The following is a 14,037-nucleotide window of genomic DNA, read 5'->3' on the forward strand; positions in this document are numbered from 1 at the left end:
TGTAGACCAGGCTGGCCTCGAACTCAGAGAGATTCACCTACCTCTGCCTCGTGAGTGCTGGGATTAACGGTGTACACCACCACCAACTGGCCAGCTTGATACATTTTTGGTGAATCTTTTATCTTTTGTTCACATTTTTCTTTCTGAATTTCTGAACTTTCTTTCTCTTCTTGAAATATATTCTATTTTTCCTCTTTTTTCCTCTCTCTCTCTCTTTTTTTAAGACAGAATTTCTTGTAGCCCAGGTTGGCCTTGAACTCACTAAGTCTCGGAAGATGACCTTGAAATCCTGATCCTTCTGCTTCTCCCAACTGTTAAATCGGTTAACGACTAACTGATTTACCTTTTTATTGCATTTTTTTATATATATATATGAGAGTGGCTGCATGTGTGCCAGATGTTAGAAGATAGTTTGTGGAACTCAATTTTCAATTCTCTCTTTCTGCCCTGTGGATCCCAGGGTTGGAACTCAAGTCATCGGGCTTGGTGGCAAGTGTCTTTGCCTGTTCAGCCACCTTGCCAGCCCTGAGTTGCTCTGTGGCTAATGATTTTGATTGACATCCTTACTTTCTGGTACCCGTCTGACCAGGACTGCCAGTGCACATGGATGCCAACCTGAGCAGCTAACATAGCAGTTGCTTAGTCTATGAAGCGACCCTACAAAAGTAGGCCAGGGCTTTGAGGTTCTTCAGATTCACAGCTGTGTTGGGGGCAAGGAGTGACCCCAACTCCTGCACCTCCTCTAAGTCAGGAGTGTTTGGGGATGGCCCTGAACTCTGCATTTCCTCAAGCATAAATATGATGAGGTAATCTGTTGCTCCAACACTGGGTTTACATGCATGTGTGGGTGGGTGCATGTGCCCATGTGTGTACGTGTAGAGACCAGAGGGTGTTCTCATTGGCTGCTCTCCATCTTGTTTTTTGAGACAGAGACTCTCACTAAACATGGGACTTCCTCTGTAAGCTATCCTGGCTGGCCAGCAAACCCCTGGAAGCCACTTGTCTCCCTATAGCTAATGCTAAGGTTACAGACCCATGCTGCTCTGCTTGGGTTTGACATGGGTGCTGGGGATCCCAGCTCATGTGCTGAGCCATCTGTATAGCCTCCCCCCCTTTAGTGATGCTAGAGATCGGATTTAGAGCCTCGTGTATACAAACTAAGCAAGCATCGTACCAGTCAGTGCTGCTTCCCTCCGTCACCTGGAAGTGTGTGTGTTGGGCATGACAGCATGATTGCCTATCAAGGCCAGAAAAGGGCATTGGATCTCCCTGGAGCGGGAGTTACAGGCGGTTGTGAGCTGCCAACATAGGTGCTGACATTGAACTGGGGTCCTCTGGAAGAAGCAACAAGCACCCTTAAGTAGTGAGCATTCTCTCCACCCCCCACCCCCGACCCAAGGTTTGCCTTTGTTCTTACAACCCTAATGCATTTTGTTCTCCACCTTGCTACTGGCCGCCGTGAGTCCCTTTCTGTGGTTCTCATAAGGATTAAGCGGAACTGAGCACATGGAAGCTTTCCGCGCACGGCCTGGCGCTCAGGAGCTGGGATTGGGTGTGGTGGGCGGGGCTTGTGTAAAATGAGAAATGTGCATCCGGTAAATGCTGCATACTGCTGCTCTTGGTTCCTTTGTCATCAAGGCATGAAGTACTTCAAGTGTGACCACCAGATGTCTGTGTTCCTGTACATCGCATCCCTGCAAAATAACTGTTCCATCAGCGCCTACCCCTGCGACTCCTATCGGGATTACAGGAACGGCAAGTGTGTCAACTGTGGCATTGGGCAAATGGTGTCCTGTCCCCTCCTGGGTAAGGCCAACAAGTTCCCATCTCTCACAGACAGTTCCTTTTTGTATAGATCTTAGAGTCATTTTACTCTCTAAAAATTCATCTCAGTTTGTATTTCCTAAAGTTTTATAGAGTCAGCTTTATTTAGTATTTGAGATAAGGCCTTGCTGTATAACTTAGGTTGGTTTGCGCTTACTCTGTAGCCTAGGCTGGCCTTGAACTTGAGACCTTCTTGCCACAGCCTCCAGAGTAGCAAGTATTACAAGAGTGTACTACCATGCTAAACATTATAACCAACTTTTCCTGGTCAATTTGTTCTCTGAACTACTCTAGTCTTGAATTATAAAGAGTGTTAAGGGGCTGGAGAGATGGCTCAGAGGTTAAGAGCACTGTCTGTTCTTCCAGAGGTCCTGAGTTCAATTCCCAGTAACCTCATGGTGGCTCACAACCATCTGTAATGAGATCTGGTGCCCTCTTCCACTGAATACATAATAAATAAATAAATCTTTAAAAAAATGTTAGTTAGGTTAGAGCATGACAGCTCAGCAGGGAGGACTATGAGTTTGAGGCTAGTCTGGGCTACCTAGAGATCCTCTTTTTCAAAAACAGCATTAAAACCATACACGCACACATACACACACACCTCAAAGCCAAAACAAACAACAACTAGCATGTACCCAGAGTTCTAAGAACAAGCTACATTGGATTCCACATTGAAGTTATTGCAGACCTCCTAGACTTACTATTCTGTCGTGGTGAAGAAGATTCTAGCAGGTTTGCAAGCCTCCCCAGGCTTTGCCTAGCCTGTCCCTGCTTGGATAAAACACCCACGGTGCACATGCCTCTCTGCTGGGGGAGGTCCATGCTGCTAGGGACCCAGCTCAGGGCTGAGCCTTGCAGAATGGTCCCTTTCAACAAGTGACGTCTATAAAGACTTTCTCTCTGCACTCTGACTCCTGTGTCCACATGCAGGGATCTGGTGGGGAAAAGACACTGTAGAGACCACAGAGACATTTGCCAGAGCTAGAGGAAATATTCTAGGTGGTCAGGACTTCAAGACTGGTTGGCTAAGAAGATTTCTCCTGACAGAAAGAGGCTTCACTATGCATTGACCTGCAGGGAGACATTCATTTGGCAGAGGGGGGAGGGATAGAGAAAGAGAGAGAGAGAGAGACAGAGACAGAGAGCAAAAGACAGAGTGAGATAGAAAGACACAGAGAGACAGAGAGCGAGAGACAGAGTGAGACAGAGAGAGAACTATGTGTATTACTTGGGGTAAAGAGTAAATAGTTTGCATTGTGAGGTCTTGAGTCCTATCTTCAGAATGAAGCAAACAAGACCCCATTGCTTTGCGCGAGTGATTAGGGATGCTGTTTTAAGTGTGACTCTCCATCCGGCTTAACCTTGAGGATGAATGCATGGCTGAAAACTCTCTGTGTTCAGTGTGTGTCACTTGCACTCCCTGCTGAGCTACTGAGGGTCAGTTCAGGGGAGCGGTCACGGTAGGGTCCTTCTGTCCTTCAGTTCTTAAAACGGGGACAGCCAGCAAGATGTAAGAGCACTGACAGGATGCTCCTGGTGGCCTCTCCTGTCCTCACATTAGGGGCCGGAGATGGAGCGGGAGAGAGTTGTAAACTGTCCTCACATCCTCTGGGACTTTCATGTTCATGTAACACACGCTGGTGTTTCTGACTTGTTTCGTAGGCTACTATGCTGACAGTTGGAAAGACCACTTGCTGGACAAAGACCCTCCGATGATGAAGGCATTTTTCGACACGGCTGAGGAAAAACCGTTCTGCAGTGAGTGGTGAACGTGTGTTGGTGATTCTGTCCGACCCTGGCATTCTGGGGGAGGACAGGGTCTCAGCTTTCTGGATGCTTCCTGGTAGATAGAGCTTGGTGTTTGGAGCTGAAAGGGCACAAGACCAGGACAGCTTCTGTCCGGAGCAGTTGTGTGACCTCCTCTGTGAGTGTCTCGGGCCAGTTTGATAAATGGAGCCAATCATGCCAGTCTTCTAGGTTCTTAGGACCGAAGTGAGTCTGAGTCACAGTACCAGCACCCCGTGGACAGTCACTGTCAAAGAGGCTTGAAGCTGGGGTCAGGAGTAAACATGTGAATGCCGTACTTGAATGAGTTTTGTTCCATACTGGGGCTTCTTGAACCTGCCTCTCACAGATCCTTGGCCTGTGAACATTTCTTTTTATTTTAAACAATATTTTAATTTATTTTAGCTGTCTCTCTGTGTATTCCTTCCACAAGCCCCTCTCCACTCCCCTTCCCCACTTGATCCTCTCATACCAGCCCTCCCCATCCAGATTTATCTATTGTATTTGCTTTTCAGAGTGAGATTTATCTGTTTCCTCTCATCCCTTACTCTATGTGTGCCTTCTGTGGTTCTACGGATTATAGTTTGGTTATCAATTTATAATTGATTTAAGAGCTAATATTCACATATAAGTGAATACATACCATATTTGTCTTTCCGGGTCTGGAGTATCTCCCTCAGGATGAGGTTCTTCTAGCTCTAGCCATTTGCTTGCAAATTTCATGATGCCATTTTGTTTTAACAGCTGAGTAGTACTCCATTGTGCAAAATGTACCACATTTTCTTCATCCGTTCCTCTGTTGAGGACATCCAGGTTGTTTCCAATTTCTGGTTATTATAAATAGAGCAGCAATGAACATGGTTGAGCAAGTGTCTCTGTGATAGGATAAAGCATCTTTGGGTATATGCTTGAGTGATACAGCTGGATCTTGAGGTAGATCAGTTCCCATCTTTCTGAGGAACCACCATACTGAGTTCCGCAGCACCTGTATAATTGCACTCCTACCAACAATGGAGGGTGTTCTTACTCCACATCCTCTCCAGCATGAGCTGTTTCTTGTTTTGTCGATCTTGGCCATTCTGACTGGTGTGAGATGGAACCTCAGAGTTGTTTCGATTTGTAGTTCTCTGATGACTAAGGATGTTAAACATTTTTAAGAGTTTTTTTTTTTTTTTTTTTTTTTTTTAGCCATTTGAGGTTTTCCTATTGAGAATTCTCTGTTTAGATCTTTTTAATTGGGTTATTTTTTCTTGATGTCTAGTTTCTTGAATTATTTATATATTTTGGATATAAGTTAGGAAGTTGGTAAAAATCTATCCCATTCTGTAGTCTGCCACTTTGTCCAAATGTCAGTGTCCTTTGTCTTACAGAAGCTTTTCACTTTCATGAGGTTTCTTAGCTAGTTGTTCTTAGTGCCTGCCCGATCGGTGTTCTGTTAAAGAAAGTCTTTTTCTGAGTCAGTGTGTTCAAGGATATCCACTTCTTCTCTTCTATCAGTTCCAGTGTATCTGGTTTTATGTTGATCTTTGATCCATTTGGAGTTGAGTTTTGAGCAGGATGATAAGTATTAATCTATTTGGATTCTTGTACATAAAACCATCCAGTTTGACCAGCATATTGGTTGAAGATGCTGTCATTTTTCCAGTGTGTTTTTCTAGCCTCTTTATAAAAAAAATCAGGTGTCCATTGGTGTGTAAATTTTGTCTGGGTCTTCAATTCAATTCCGTTGATCATCCTGTCTGTTTTTGTGCCAATACCATGCTGTTTTTGTTACTATAGCTTTGTGGTACAACTTGAAGTTAAGGACAGTAACACCTCCAGCAGTTCTTTATTATTTGGATTTTAGCTATCCTGTTTTTTTCTTGTTTGTTTTTTGTGACAGGGTTTTTCTGTATAGCCCTGGCTATCCCAAAACCCTCTATGTGGTCCAGGCTGGCCTTGAACTCAGTGATTTGCCTACCTCTACCTCCCGGGTGCTGGGATTAAAGGCATGCACCACCATGTCCAGCTCCTATCCTGAATTTTTGTGTTTCCATACAAAACTGGGAATTGTTCTTTCAAGGTCTGTAAAGAATGGTTGGACTTTTGATGGGGATTTCATTGAATCTGTAGATGATATTTCGTAGAATAGTCATTTTTGCTATGTCCTCCCAATCCACAAGTATGGGAGATTTTTCCATCTTCTGATATCTTCTTCAGTTTCTCTCACCATTGACTTGAAATTTTTATCAAACAGATCTTTCACTTCTTGGTTAGCAGGTGTCCTGCAGCAGAGCTGGGGATGGGACTGGGAGATTGGACACGTAGAGATGGAGGCGAAGGTGAAGATCTGCAGTTAGCCTACCTGCTTCCCAAGCAGGAGTGGCCTGGGGGCTCCCAGGGAGTCGGCCTGTGAACATTTCAAGCATTCCCAGATATATAGGTGTATAAAACTGCTCCAGAGGGCTAGAGAGATGACTCAGTTGTTAAAGGCTAGGCTCCAGAGGGCTAGAGAGATGACTCAGTTGTTAAAGGCTAGGCTCCAGAGGGCTAGAGAGATGACTCAGTTGTTAAGGGCTAGGCTCCAGAGGGCTAGAGAGGTGGCTCAGTCATTAAGGGCTAGGCTCACAACCAAAAGTATAAAATTGACACAGAAATGAAGTATTTATTGATAATAAACCATAAAGAAGTTTGTTTTAAAATAATTATTGGATATATATTATCGTTTATTAAAGACAAAAGCAAAGTTGCATTCTGATGAGCTAGACGAGCCTCCTCGTTTTCCACAAGGAGCTAACCCTTGGCTAAGTATCTACTGCTGCTTCATGTAGGCCACCGCTGTTGTCTCATGGAGCTTGTCCGCATTCTGACTTCATAATAATCAGTGAGAATGTTGCTTTGAGTGAGTAAGCAGAAAAGTGGCAGCAGGTGTTTCAGAAATTGTGGGGAATTCTGTTCCTATTCCAAGTCAGAACTCCTTTAATGGTTTTTTTAAAAAATATTTTATCTGTTTATCTACTTTATGTGGATGAGTATTTTTGCCTGCATGTGTGTCTGTGTACCATGTGACCAGTGCCCGCAGATGCCAAAAGAGGGTTCTAGATCCCCTGAAACTGGAGTTAGAGACATTTGTGAGTTATTGTGTGGATGCTAGGACTTGAACCCTGTCCTTTGGAAAAGCAGACAGTGCATTTAACTTTCGAGCCATCACTCCAGTCCTTGCTTTTTTTTAAAAAAAGTGATGTATGTGTGTGTGTGTGTGTGTGTCCCGGAACGGTATGGGGGTAGAGGTTAGAGGACAACTTGCAGGAATCCATTCTTGATCAAACTGAGGTTGTCAGAACTGGCAGCAAGTGCCTTTTCCAGGGAGCCATCTTGCCAGCCTCCGACAGGGATTTCCTAAAACCAAACACAGTACAACCCAAAGCTAGCCCAGTGTGGTACTGACCTGCTGAGAAATAACGGCAGAAAAACATTAAAATTCTCCATAATTCGAGCACTGTCTGCAGAGCAACCCCACGCAAAATGAGAGTAACTTCACTTATAACACCATGAGATTATTTTGTGGGGTTTTCTTTGATAACTGAATTATAGGGTCCTCTAGCAGGAACTTTTAGGATGAGTCACAAGTTGAACAAGCCCTCCAGCCTATGAGGCAGGCGTCCAGGGTCCCTGCACAATCCCCAGAGAGCACTGGACTCTGCTGTCATGCATGCCATCTGTACCAAAGAGAAGAGCAAGAAAAAGTAGAAAAGTCTGCTGTGTGCAGCTGGGTCTGGTGACCCACACCTGTAGGTCGTCCTCACCTCCACCGTGGGTTTGAGGGACCTGGACTTGAAAAACAACATTAAAGGACAAAGAAAACTCCTCACTGGGTCTTCGCAGAGAAACTATAGAGGAAGAAGAAAGGGATCTTGGCTTTTTAGACCTGACCCTACTGGGGAGCATTGGGGTACCTCTCTTACGGGGTTCTCTCCCTGTTTCACAGTGTATCATTATTTCGTGGACATTGTATCTTGGAACAAGAACGTCAGAAGAGGGTTCATTACAATCAAGCTGAGAGGTGAAGATGGAAATATCACAGAATCCAAGATTGATCAGTAAGTTGAGCGCCAAGCTCGAGCTGTCAGTTGAGATGTTCTTCTCGCTTAGCAGCCTATACCATCCTTCGTGCCGTTGAGACGCTCTTCTCGCCTATACCATCCTTCATGCTACCGAAGGCAGCAGGGTCTCTGGCTCACGGGCTGGCCCTGTCTCTCGCTCACCTTTGCTTTCTTCCGGTGCAATAGCTGCAGTGGCTTTCTTCCCTTCCTCCCTCCCTTCTTTACCTCTTCCCGCCCTCCCTCCTCTTTCCTCTTTTGTGTGCCCTCCCTGTCTGTCTCTCTTACTTGTTTTCACTTTTCTTCCTCCTCTTTTTATTTTCAGCATTAAATGTTTAAAATTAAAAACCATCTATGGATTCTGTGAAAGTTCAAGCCGTGAAGTTCTGGTCTGAGTGCTGATTTAGCTGCACGGGTGGAACACACCTGTAATCACAGTGACTTGGGAGGCGGGGTCAGTAGGACTGTGGCGAGCATGGGCTAGCCTAGGCTACACAGGGACTGTAAGACCAGCTGGCCTCATACAGTGAGACCTGGTTCAAAACCCAAAATGGGCATTGGAACGATGCTCAGAGGTTAACAACACTGGCTGCTATTGCAGAGGACCCAGGCCCAGTTCCCAGCACCCATGCAGTGGCTTACAACCATCCACAACTCCAGGTCCAGAGCAGTCAATGTGCTCTCCTGTCTTCCAGAGGTGTCAGGCACGCACACAGACAGGCATGTAGGCAAATGCCCCATACATATAACTACAGCATCCCCAAAAAGCATTTCACAGTGTGTGTTTGTGTGTGTATGTATATATATCTCAGAACTTTAATCATACTCCATAAATGCATATAATTATGACTTGTCAATAAAAATAATCTTAATTTAAAAACATAGAGGAATATACAACATAAACATGTAAGTTTATGCTAAGGAGTTCTTGACAGATTCTGTTTCTCTTTTGTTTTAAAGATTTATTTATTATGTATGTATGCCTGCATGCCAGAAGAGGGCACCAGATCTCATTACACACTGTTGTGAGCCTCTATAAGGTTGCTGGAAATTGAACTCAGGATCTCTGGAAGAGCAGCCAGTATTCTTAACTGTTGAGCCATCTCTCCAGCCTCCCAGATTCTGTTTTTAAAATGTCTTATATTTTGAAAAAAAAACCAACAAAACAAAAACAAAAACAAATCACCCACATTTTATTAAACAGTTCTTGGGCAAGTGGTCCTGGGTTGTAAAAGAAAGCAGGCTGAGCAAGCCACGGAGAGCAAACCAGTGATCAGTGTTCTTCCATGGCCTCTGCCTGCCTCTGTTCCTGCCATGCAGAGTTCCTGCCTTGAGTTCCCTCAGTGATGGGCTGCAATCAGGTGTGTAAGCTAAACACACCCTCTCCTTCCCAAAGCTGTTTTTGGTTATTTTTATTACAGTAACAGGAAGCAAACTAGGGCAGTGCCTTTAAAGATGCATCTTGCATTTACAATGGTCGCTTTCAGTTATTGAATGAAGGGTGTGGCACACACTGCTTGAGGGATTTCTAGACCAGACCCTATGAGATGCTGCTACCATGTGCTCTACATATGAAGAAACTGTGTCTAGGGAGCTGAGTGGTTGGGTCAGTGTTGCACACCTAGTCAGTGTGAGTGTGGCGGGGCAGTAGGCCTGTCCACCAAGTACCTACATCACTCTATGAAGGAGTCTGCTTCTCCCACGGAGTTATCCCATCCCCACCTCCTTGCACTGGAAGTTTGTGAGTAGTTGTGTTTTTCAGGGTTCCCCACTGATTCGTTTCAGATCTGATATCCCCACGTCCACAGAGGGCTAGCGTTTCCTGGAAGGACAACGGTAGGAAGGGCTTCATGAGGAAGACTAGCCTCAGGTGTATGGGCTGTGGATTAAGGTGAGGGAACCTGAACCAATCTGACCTAGAATACTGACTTTCAGAATACACAGCACCTAAGGGGTCTGGAGGACCCTGTGTGGTCACACACAGGAAGTGGGCAGGGCAGGGCTCTGACCAGATCCGTGTGTTCATGCCAGCAATGTTTTCATGTTTTCCTTACATGCACCTGAGAACTTTGATTTTTACTAAGTGAATCTTGATCAAGTGTGAATCCCTAAATTTGAATTTTAAAATATCTTTTTTTTTGTTCTGAGACAGGACTTCATGTAACCCAGGCTGATCTTGAACTCACTAAGTAGTCCAAACTGGCCTTACCTTCTTGCCTTCACATCTCAATTAAGATAAAGGCTTTGGCCCAGTGAGTTGGCTAAGTGGACAAAGTCAATTGCTGCTAAGCCTGACGACCTGTCATGGTGGAAAGAGAAAACCATCTTCCCCCACAAATTGTCCTCTGACCTATGTTACGTCATGCATGTGTGCATCATACACAGAGATAAAGAGGGTGAGATAGACTGACAGACAGGCAGACGGACAAACAAACAGACAGATGAATAGATACATGACAGATAGATGGATGGATAGATAGATGGTTGGATAGATAGATAGTTAGATGGATAGATACATGACAGATGGATGGTTAGATACATGATGGATAGATGGGTAGATAAATAAATAAATGGTAGAATAGATGGATAGATAAATTATAACTGTAACTGAAAACAATTGCCCATTAAGAGCTAAACTTTAAGAAAGAGAAAAGACAAACACAAGAAGATGACCTTAGCCAGGCATCATGGTAAGACCTGTAGTATCTGGAAAGCTGGGCTGGAGGACTGCAAATTCAAGGACCACTTAAGCCAGGGAGTGAGTTGAAGGTAGGCTGGGCACCTTCATAAAATCCCGTCTGAAAGACAGAAGTCAAAAGCAGACTTGGAAGGCTCAGTGACAGACAGCTGGCATGAATGGCTCAATGGGTTTGATCTCCAGTACTGGGAGGGAGGGAAAGGGAGAGAAAATTGGAGCCTTAACATCTTTATTGCTTCTTTTACATTCCATTTTTTAAGGGGTGAAAGAATATGGAGTTAGAATTAATGTCTGATCCCAATGTTGTTGGTAACATCCAATACATCATAATTGGAAACCCCGGTGGTCCTCAGACATCTCTCTCTTCAGAGGTTCAGCACTGTTCTTATTTCTCTGGGAAGCTGGGAAAGGAAGCCACGGATAACTAACTGACAAGCACCCTGGGTTTGGGGCGATGGGCTGGCTCCACACATATGTCTCAGATTGGGATTAGGGGATCACACAGGTGTTTGTTACTCCAGCCCCACTGGAATCCCATCTAAGGCTTCATGGAGTGTGGCAGGGCTAGAAGAACTCTGAGCTGGGTTTCATCTCGACACAGCCGCATACAAGCTCTGTCACATGGAGAGCCTGGACTCCACAAGCAGCTGTGGGGATGTGCTGGAGATTCCGACACCGTCTTGACCACAATAGACAGGCAGAGTAGCACGCTTCCCCAGTGTCACTTTGGAGGTCAGTAGCTTCATTTAGGCAGTCCTATGGACTCGGGCCTTCGCTTACAGAAGTCAGCTTGTGCAGGCAGAGGGACGGAAGGGTCTCCTGCTGGGTAGACGCGGAGGCTGGAAGCAGCTTTCTCTCGTTAGCAATCTACGTTCATTTTGAAACACCGTTTCTTTCTTCCAGTGAACCATCGACCTTTCAGAAGTACCATCAAGTGAGTCTGCTTGCAAGATTTAATCAAGATCTGGAGAAAGTGGCAGAAATGTCCTTGCTGTTCTCCACAGGGTCTGTAGTAGGTCCAAAGTACAAGCTCAGGGTCCTGCGAGTGAAGCTGAGGTCGCTGGCGCATCCAGACAGGTGAGTCGCAGGAAGGCGTAGCAAGTTCGTGTTATCTAGCTTCCTTCTCTAGTCCTGCTTTCTTGTGCGCGACTGCCATCTCTAGCCATCTGCCTGTTGGTCTGAAGCAACTGCTCTGCAAGCCCCCGCTATCAGAGGACTTCCCTGCCTAGACTAGGGGCTTCTGACAGTTCACTAACGGGGCTCTTTGCTTTCCCCAGGCCTCACTTGTGTCGGTATGATCTTGTCCTTCTGGAAAATGTTGAGACATTCTTCCAACCTGTTCTGTGCTCCAAGTAGCAGGAGAAACTCCTGCAGGACACGTGGGCAGCGGTGACGTCAGGATCTCTACCGCTAAGGCTCTTGCTGCCTCACCCTACTTCATCCTGAAGACTCCAAAAGTACAGGAAAAAAACCCCAAGGTTATTTTCGGCAGTGTCCCATGGATGTCACATCACAAAATGTCAAACAAACTGTGATTATGAAACAGCACTGGGAAGGGAGCCCCTAACTAGGGCAAGACAGAAATAGCTGGGCTCCCGACAGCAGAGCGCTCTGTGGGGCCCCATCCTGGGGCCTCGTTTGTTCTGGACTGTCAGTTCTGCTTCCTGTCGTATCACACCCTCAGGGCCATGGATCAGGCTTCTTGGGAGTGTAGCGAAGGCCAGAGGCCTCACTGGATTTCCGTGTTCCTCGTGTCCAATCCTCCATCATCCGGCGTAAAGAAGAGAATGAACCGGACTACCTCATGGGAACTGTGGACTGGGAAGGCCAGTCTGGGAAGGGTTTGGGAAATCCCTTGAGTCCATAATGTGAATATGATTTCATTTTGATACAGCTTAGCCATATCTCATGTATAGATACGCAACCTCTCCTTTCCAACCCCTGCTTCGCTCCGGGACTGTTGGCTTTGGGATGGCGAGAAGGCTCTGGCTTCCAGTCTTTTCTGAAGTGATGCTGATGGCCAGAGGCAGTGGGTTGGGCTTAGAGTCCCGCAGTCTGTACTGAGACCAGGCACTAAGTGGAAGGGAGAAGGAGAAGAAACAGGAGCAACATTGCACATGGACCAGGCAAAACGAGAGGCTGGAGAGAAATAAATGGACTTGATTTCACCGAGGTTGCAGAAGTGGCCGTTACAGGATAGTTTTTCTGCCCTGGGATTGAACACCCTAGATGCAGTGAGCCCTGTTCTCAGCCCCAGACAACATTATTTAAAGCAATCCTTTGGAATGTTTTCTTTCCTGTCTGCTGGTTAATCCATAATTATGCCAGAAAATTCTTTAAGATGCAGAGATGCAAAATAAAAATAGGCTGTGCATGATCCCACCGACACTAACCTCGGGACACGCTGCTCTCACTCATGCTGCTGCTGCGAATGCAAAGCATGGCCCAGTTCTTGCTGCATGGAACCTTCGGGAAGTCTCCTGTGGCCTCCCTGGAGACAGACGCGACCTCTGTGTATTTCTGAATGACAGTTGCCGTCAAGGGACAGAGAGGGCAAAATGACAGTAGGACAGTTAGGGGGTCCAGGTGCCTGGTGTGAAGGTGGCTACCACCCATCCCACAGCCATGACCAGCTCGGGACGGCGGCACAGGCCCGGTATGCTTCTCTTCCTCCAGCTGCCCCAGATGTTACAAAGAAATGGACGCCGTGAGCAAATGGGTCCAAATACACATGGTTTTTCTTTCCCTGTTGCTATGGTAAAATGCCCCAGAAGAAACAGCTGGAGGGAGAAAGGGTTGGTTTTCGCCCACAGTCCAGGGGTACAGCCCATCGTGCCTGGGAGGTCAAGGTGGAGGAGCTTAGAGGCAGCTGGCCATCTCAGTCAGTCAGGAACCAGGGTGATGAAGGCAGGCTTGCCAGTGTTCAGCTCCACTTCTTGCTGCATTTAAGAAATTACTACACTTTATTAGTTTGTGTTGTGTGATTATGCGTACATACATGTATACATCTCACAGCACATGTGTGTGGGGCAGAAAACAATTTGTGAGAGTGAGTTCTCTTCTTCCAGTGTGTGGGCTCCTGGAATCTGGTCATCAGGCTTAGAGGCTAGAACCTTGACCAGCTGAGCTATCTCCCTGGACCAGTTTCTCAGCTCTTATACAGTCCAGATCCCCTGACTAGAGAATGGTGCCACCTATAGTGGACAGGTCTCCCTACCTCAGTAATGGAATCATCCCCCCAAAGTCATGGCCAGAGGTATTACTCAGGTGACTCTAACTTCTGTCATGCCGACAGTTAACATCATGGTACCTTTATCAGTCAGGGTTCTTAGAGGAACAGAATATATATATTCTTAATATATAACAATATGTTATATATATTGTTATATATGAAGACCATGGACCAGTTATTCCAGCAATGGCTGTCTACCAACAGAGAGTCTTAGAGTTCCAGTAGTTCAGTCCACAGGGCTGGATATCTCAGCTGGTCTTCTGTATATGCCGAAAAAGTAGACTGCAATGCCAGGGAATGAAACAGGACTTGCCATTGAGAACAAACACGTAAAGGAAGCAAGTTTCCTTCTTCCATGTTCTTTATACCGACTGAGCGGAAGGTGTGGCCCAGATTAAAGGTGGGTCTTCTCAACT

The 14,037-nt window shown here is 45.9% G+C and overlaps 1 protein-coding gene across 1 annotated transcript in view; it reads left to right on the forward strand.

The window, feature by feature from the left end:
- Positions 1 to 11,780, forward strand: part of Liph (lipase H) — a 41,546-nt gene extending 29,766 nt beyond the window's left edge. The window contains exons 6-10 of the mRNA XM_057765501.1: positions 1,639 to 1,806; positions 3,490 to 3,585; positions 7,580 to 7,691; positions 11,293 to 11,466; positions 11,667 to 11,780. Coding sequence (XP_057621484.1) covers positions 1,639 to 1,806; positions 3,490 to 3,585; positions 7,580 to 7,691; positions 11,293 to 11,466; positions 11,667 to 11,745 — 629 coding nt within the window. The 3' untranslated portion in view covers positions 11,746 to 11,780. The remainder of the gene's footprint in view (positions 1 to 1,638; positions 1,807 to 3,489; positions 3,586 to 7,579; positions 7,692 to 11,292; positions 11,467 to 11,666) is intronic.
- Positions 11,781 to 14,037: the final 2,257 nt, after the last annotated feature.

Source organism: Chionomys nivalis, chromosome 3 (assembly GCF_950005125.1).
Source record: "Chionomys nivalis chromosome 3, mChiNiv1.1, whole genome shotgun sequence".
NCBI classification, from domain to species: domain Eukaryota; kingdom Metazoa; phylum Chordata; class Mammalia; order Rodentia; family Cricetidae; genus Chionomys; species Chionomys nivalis.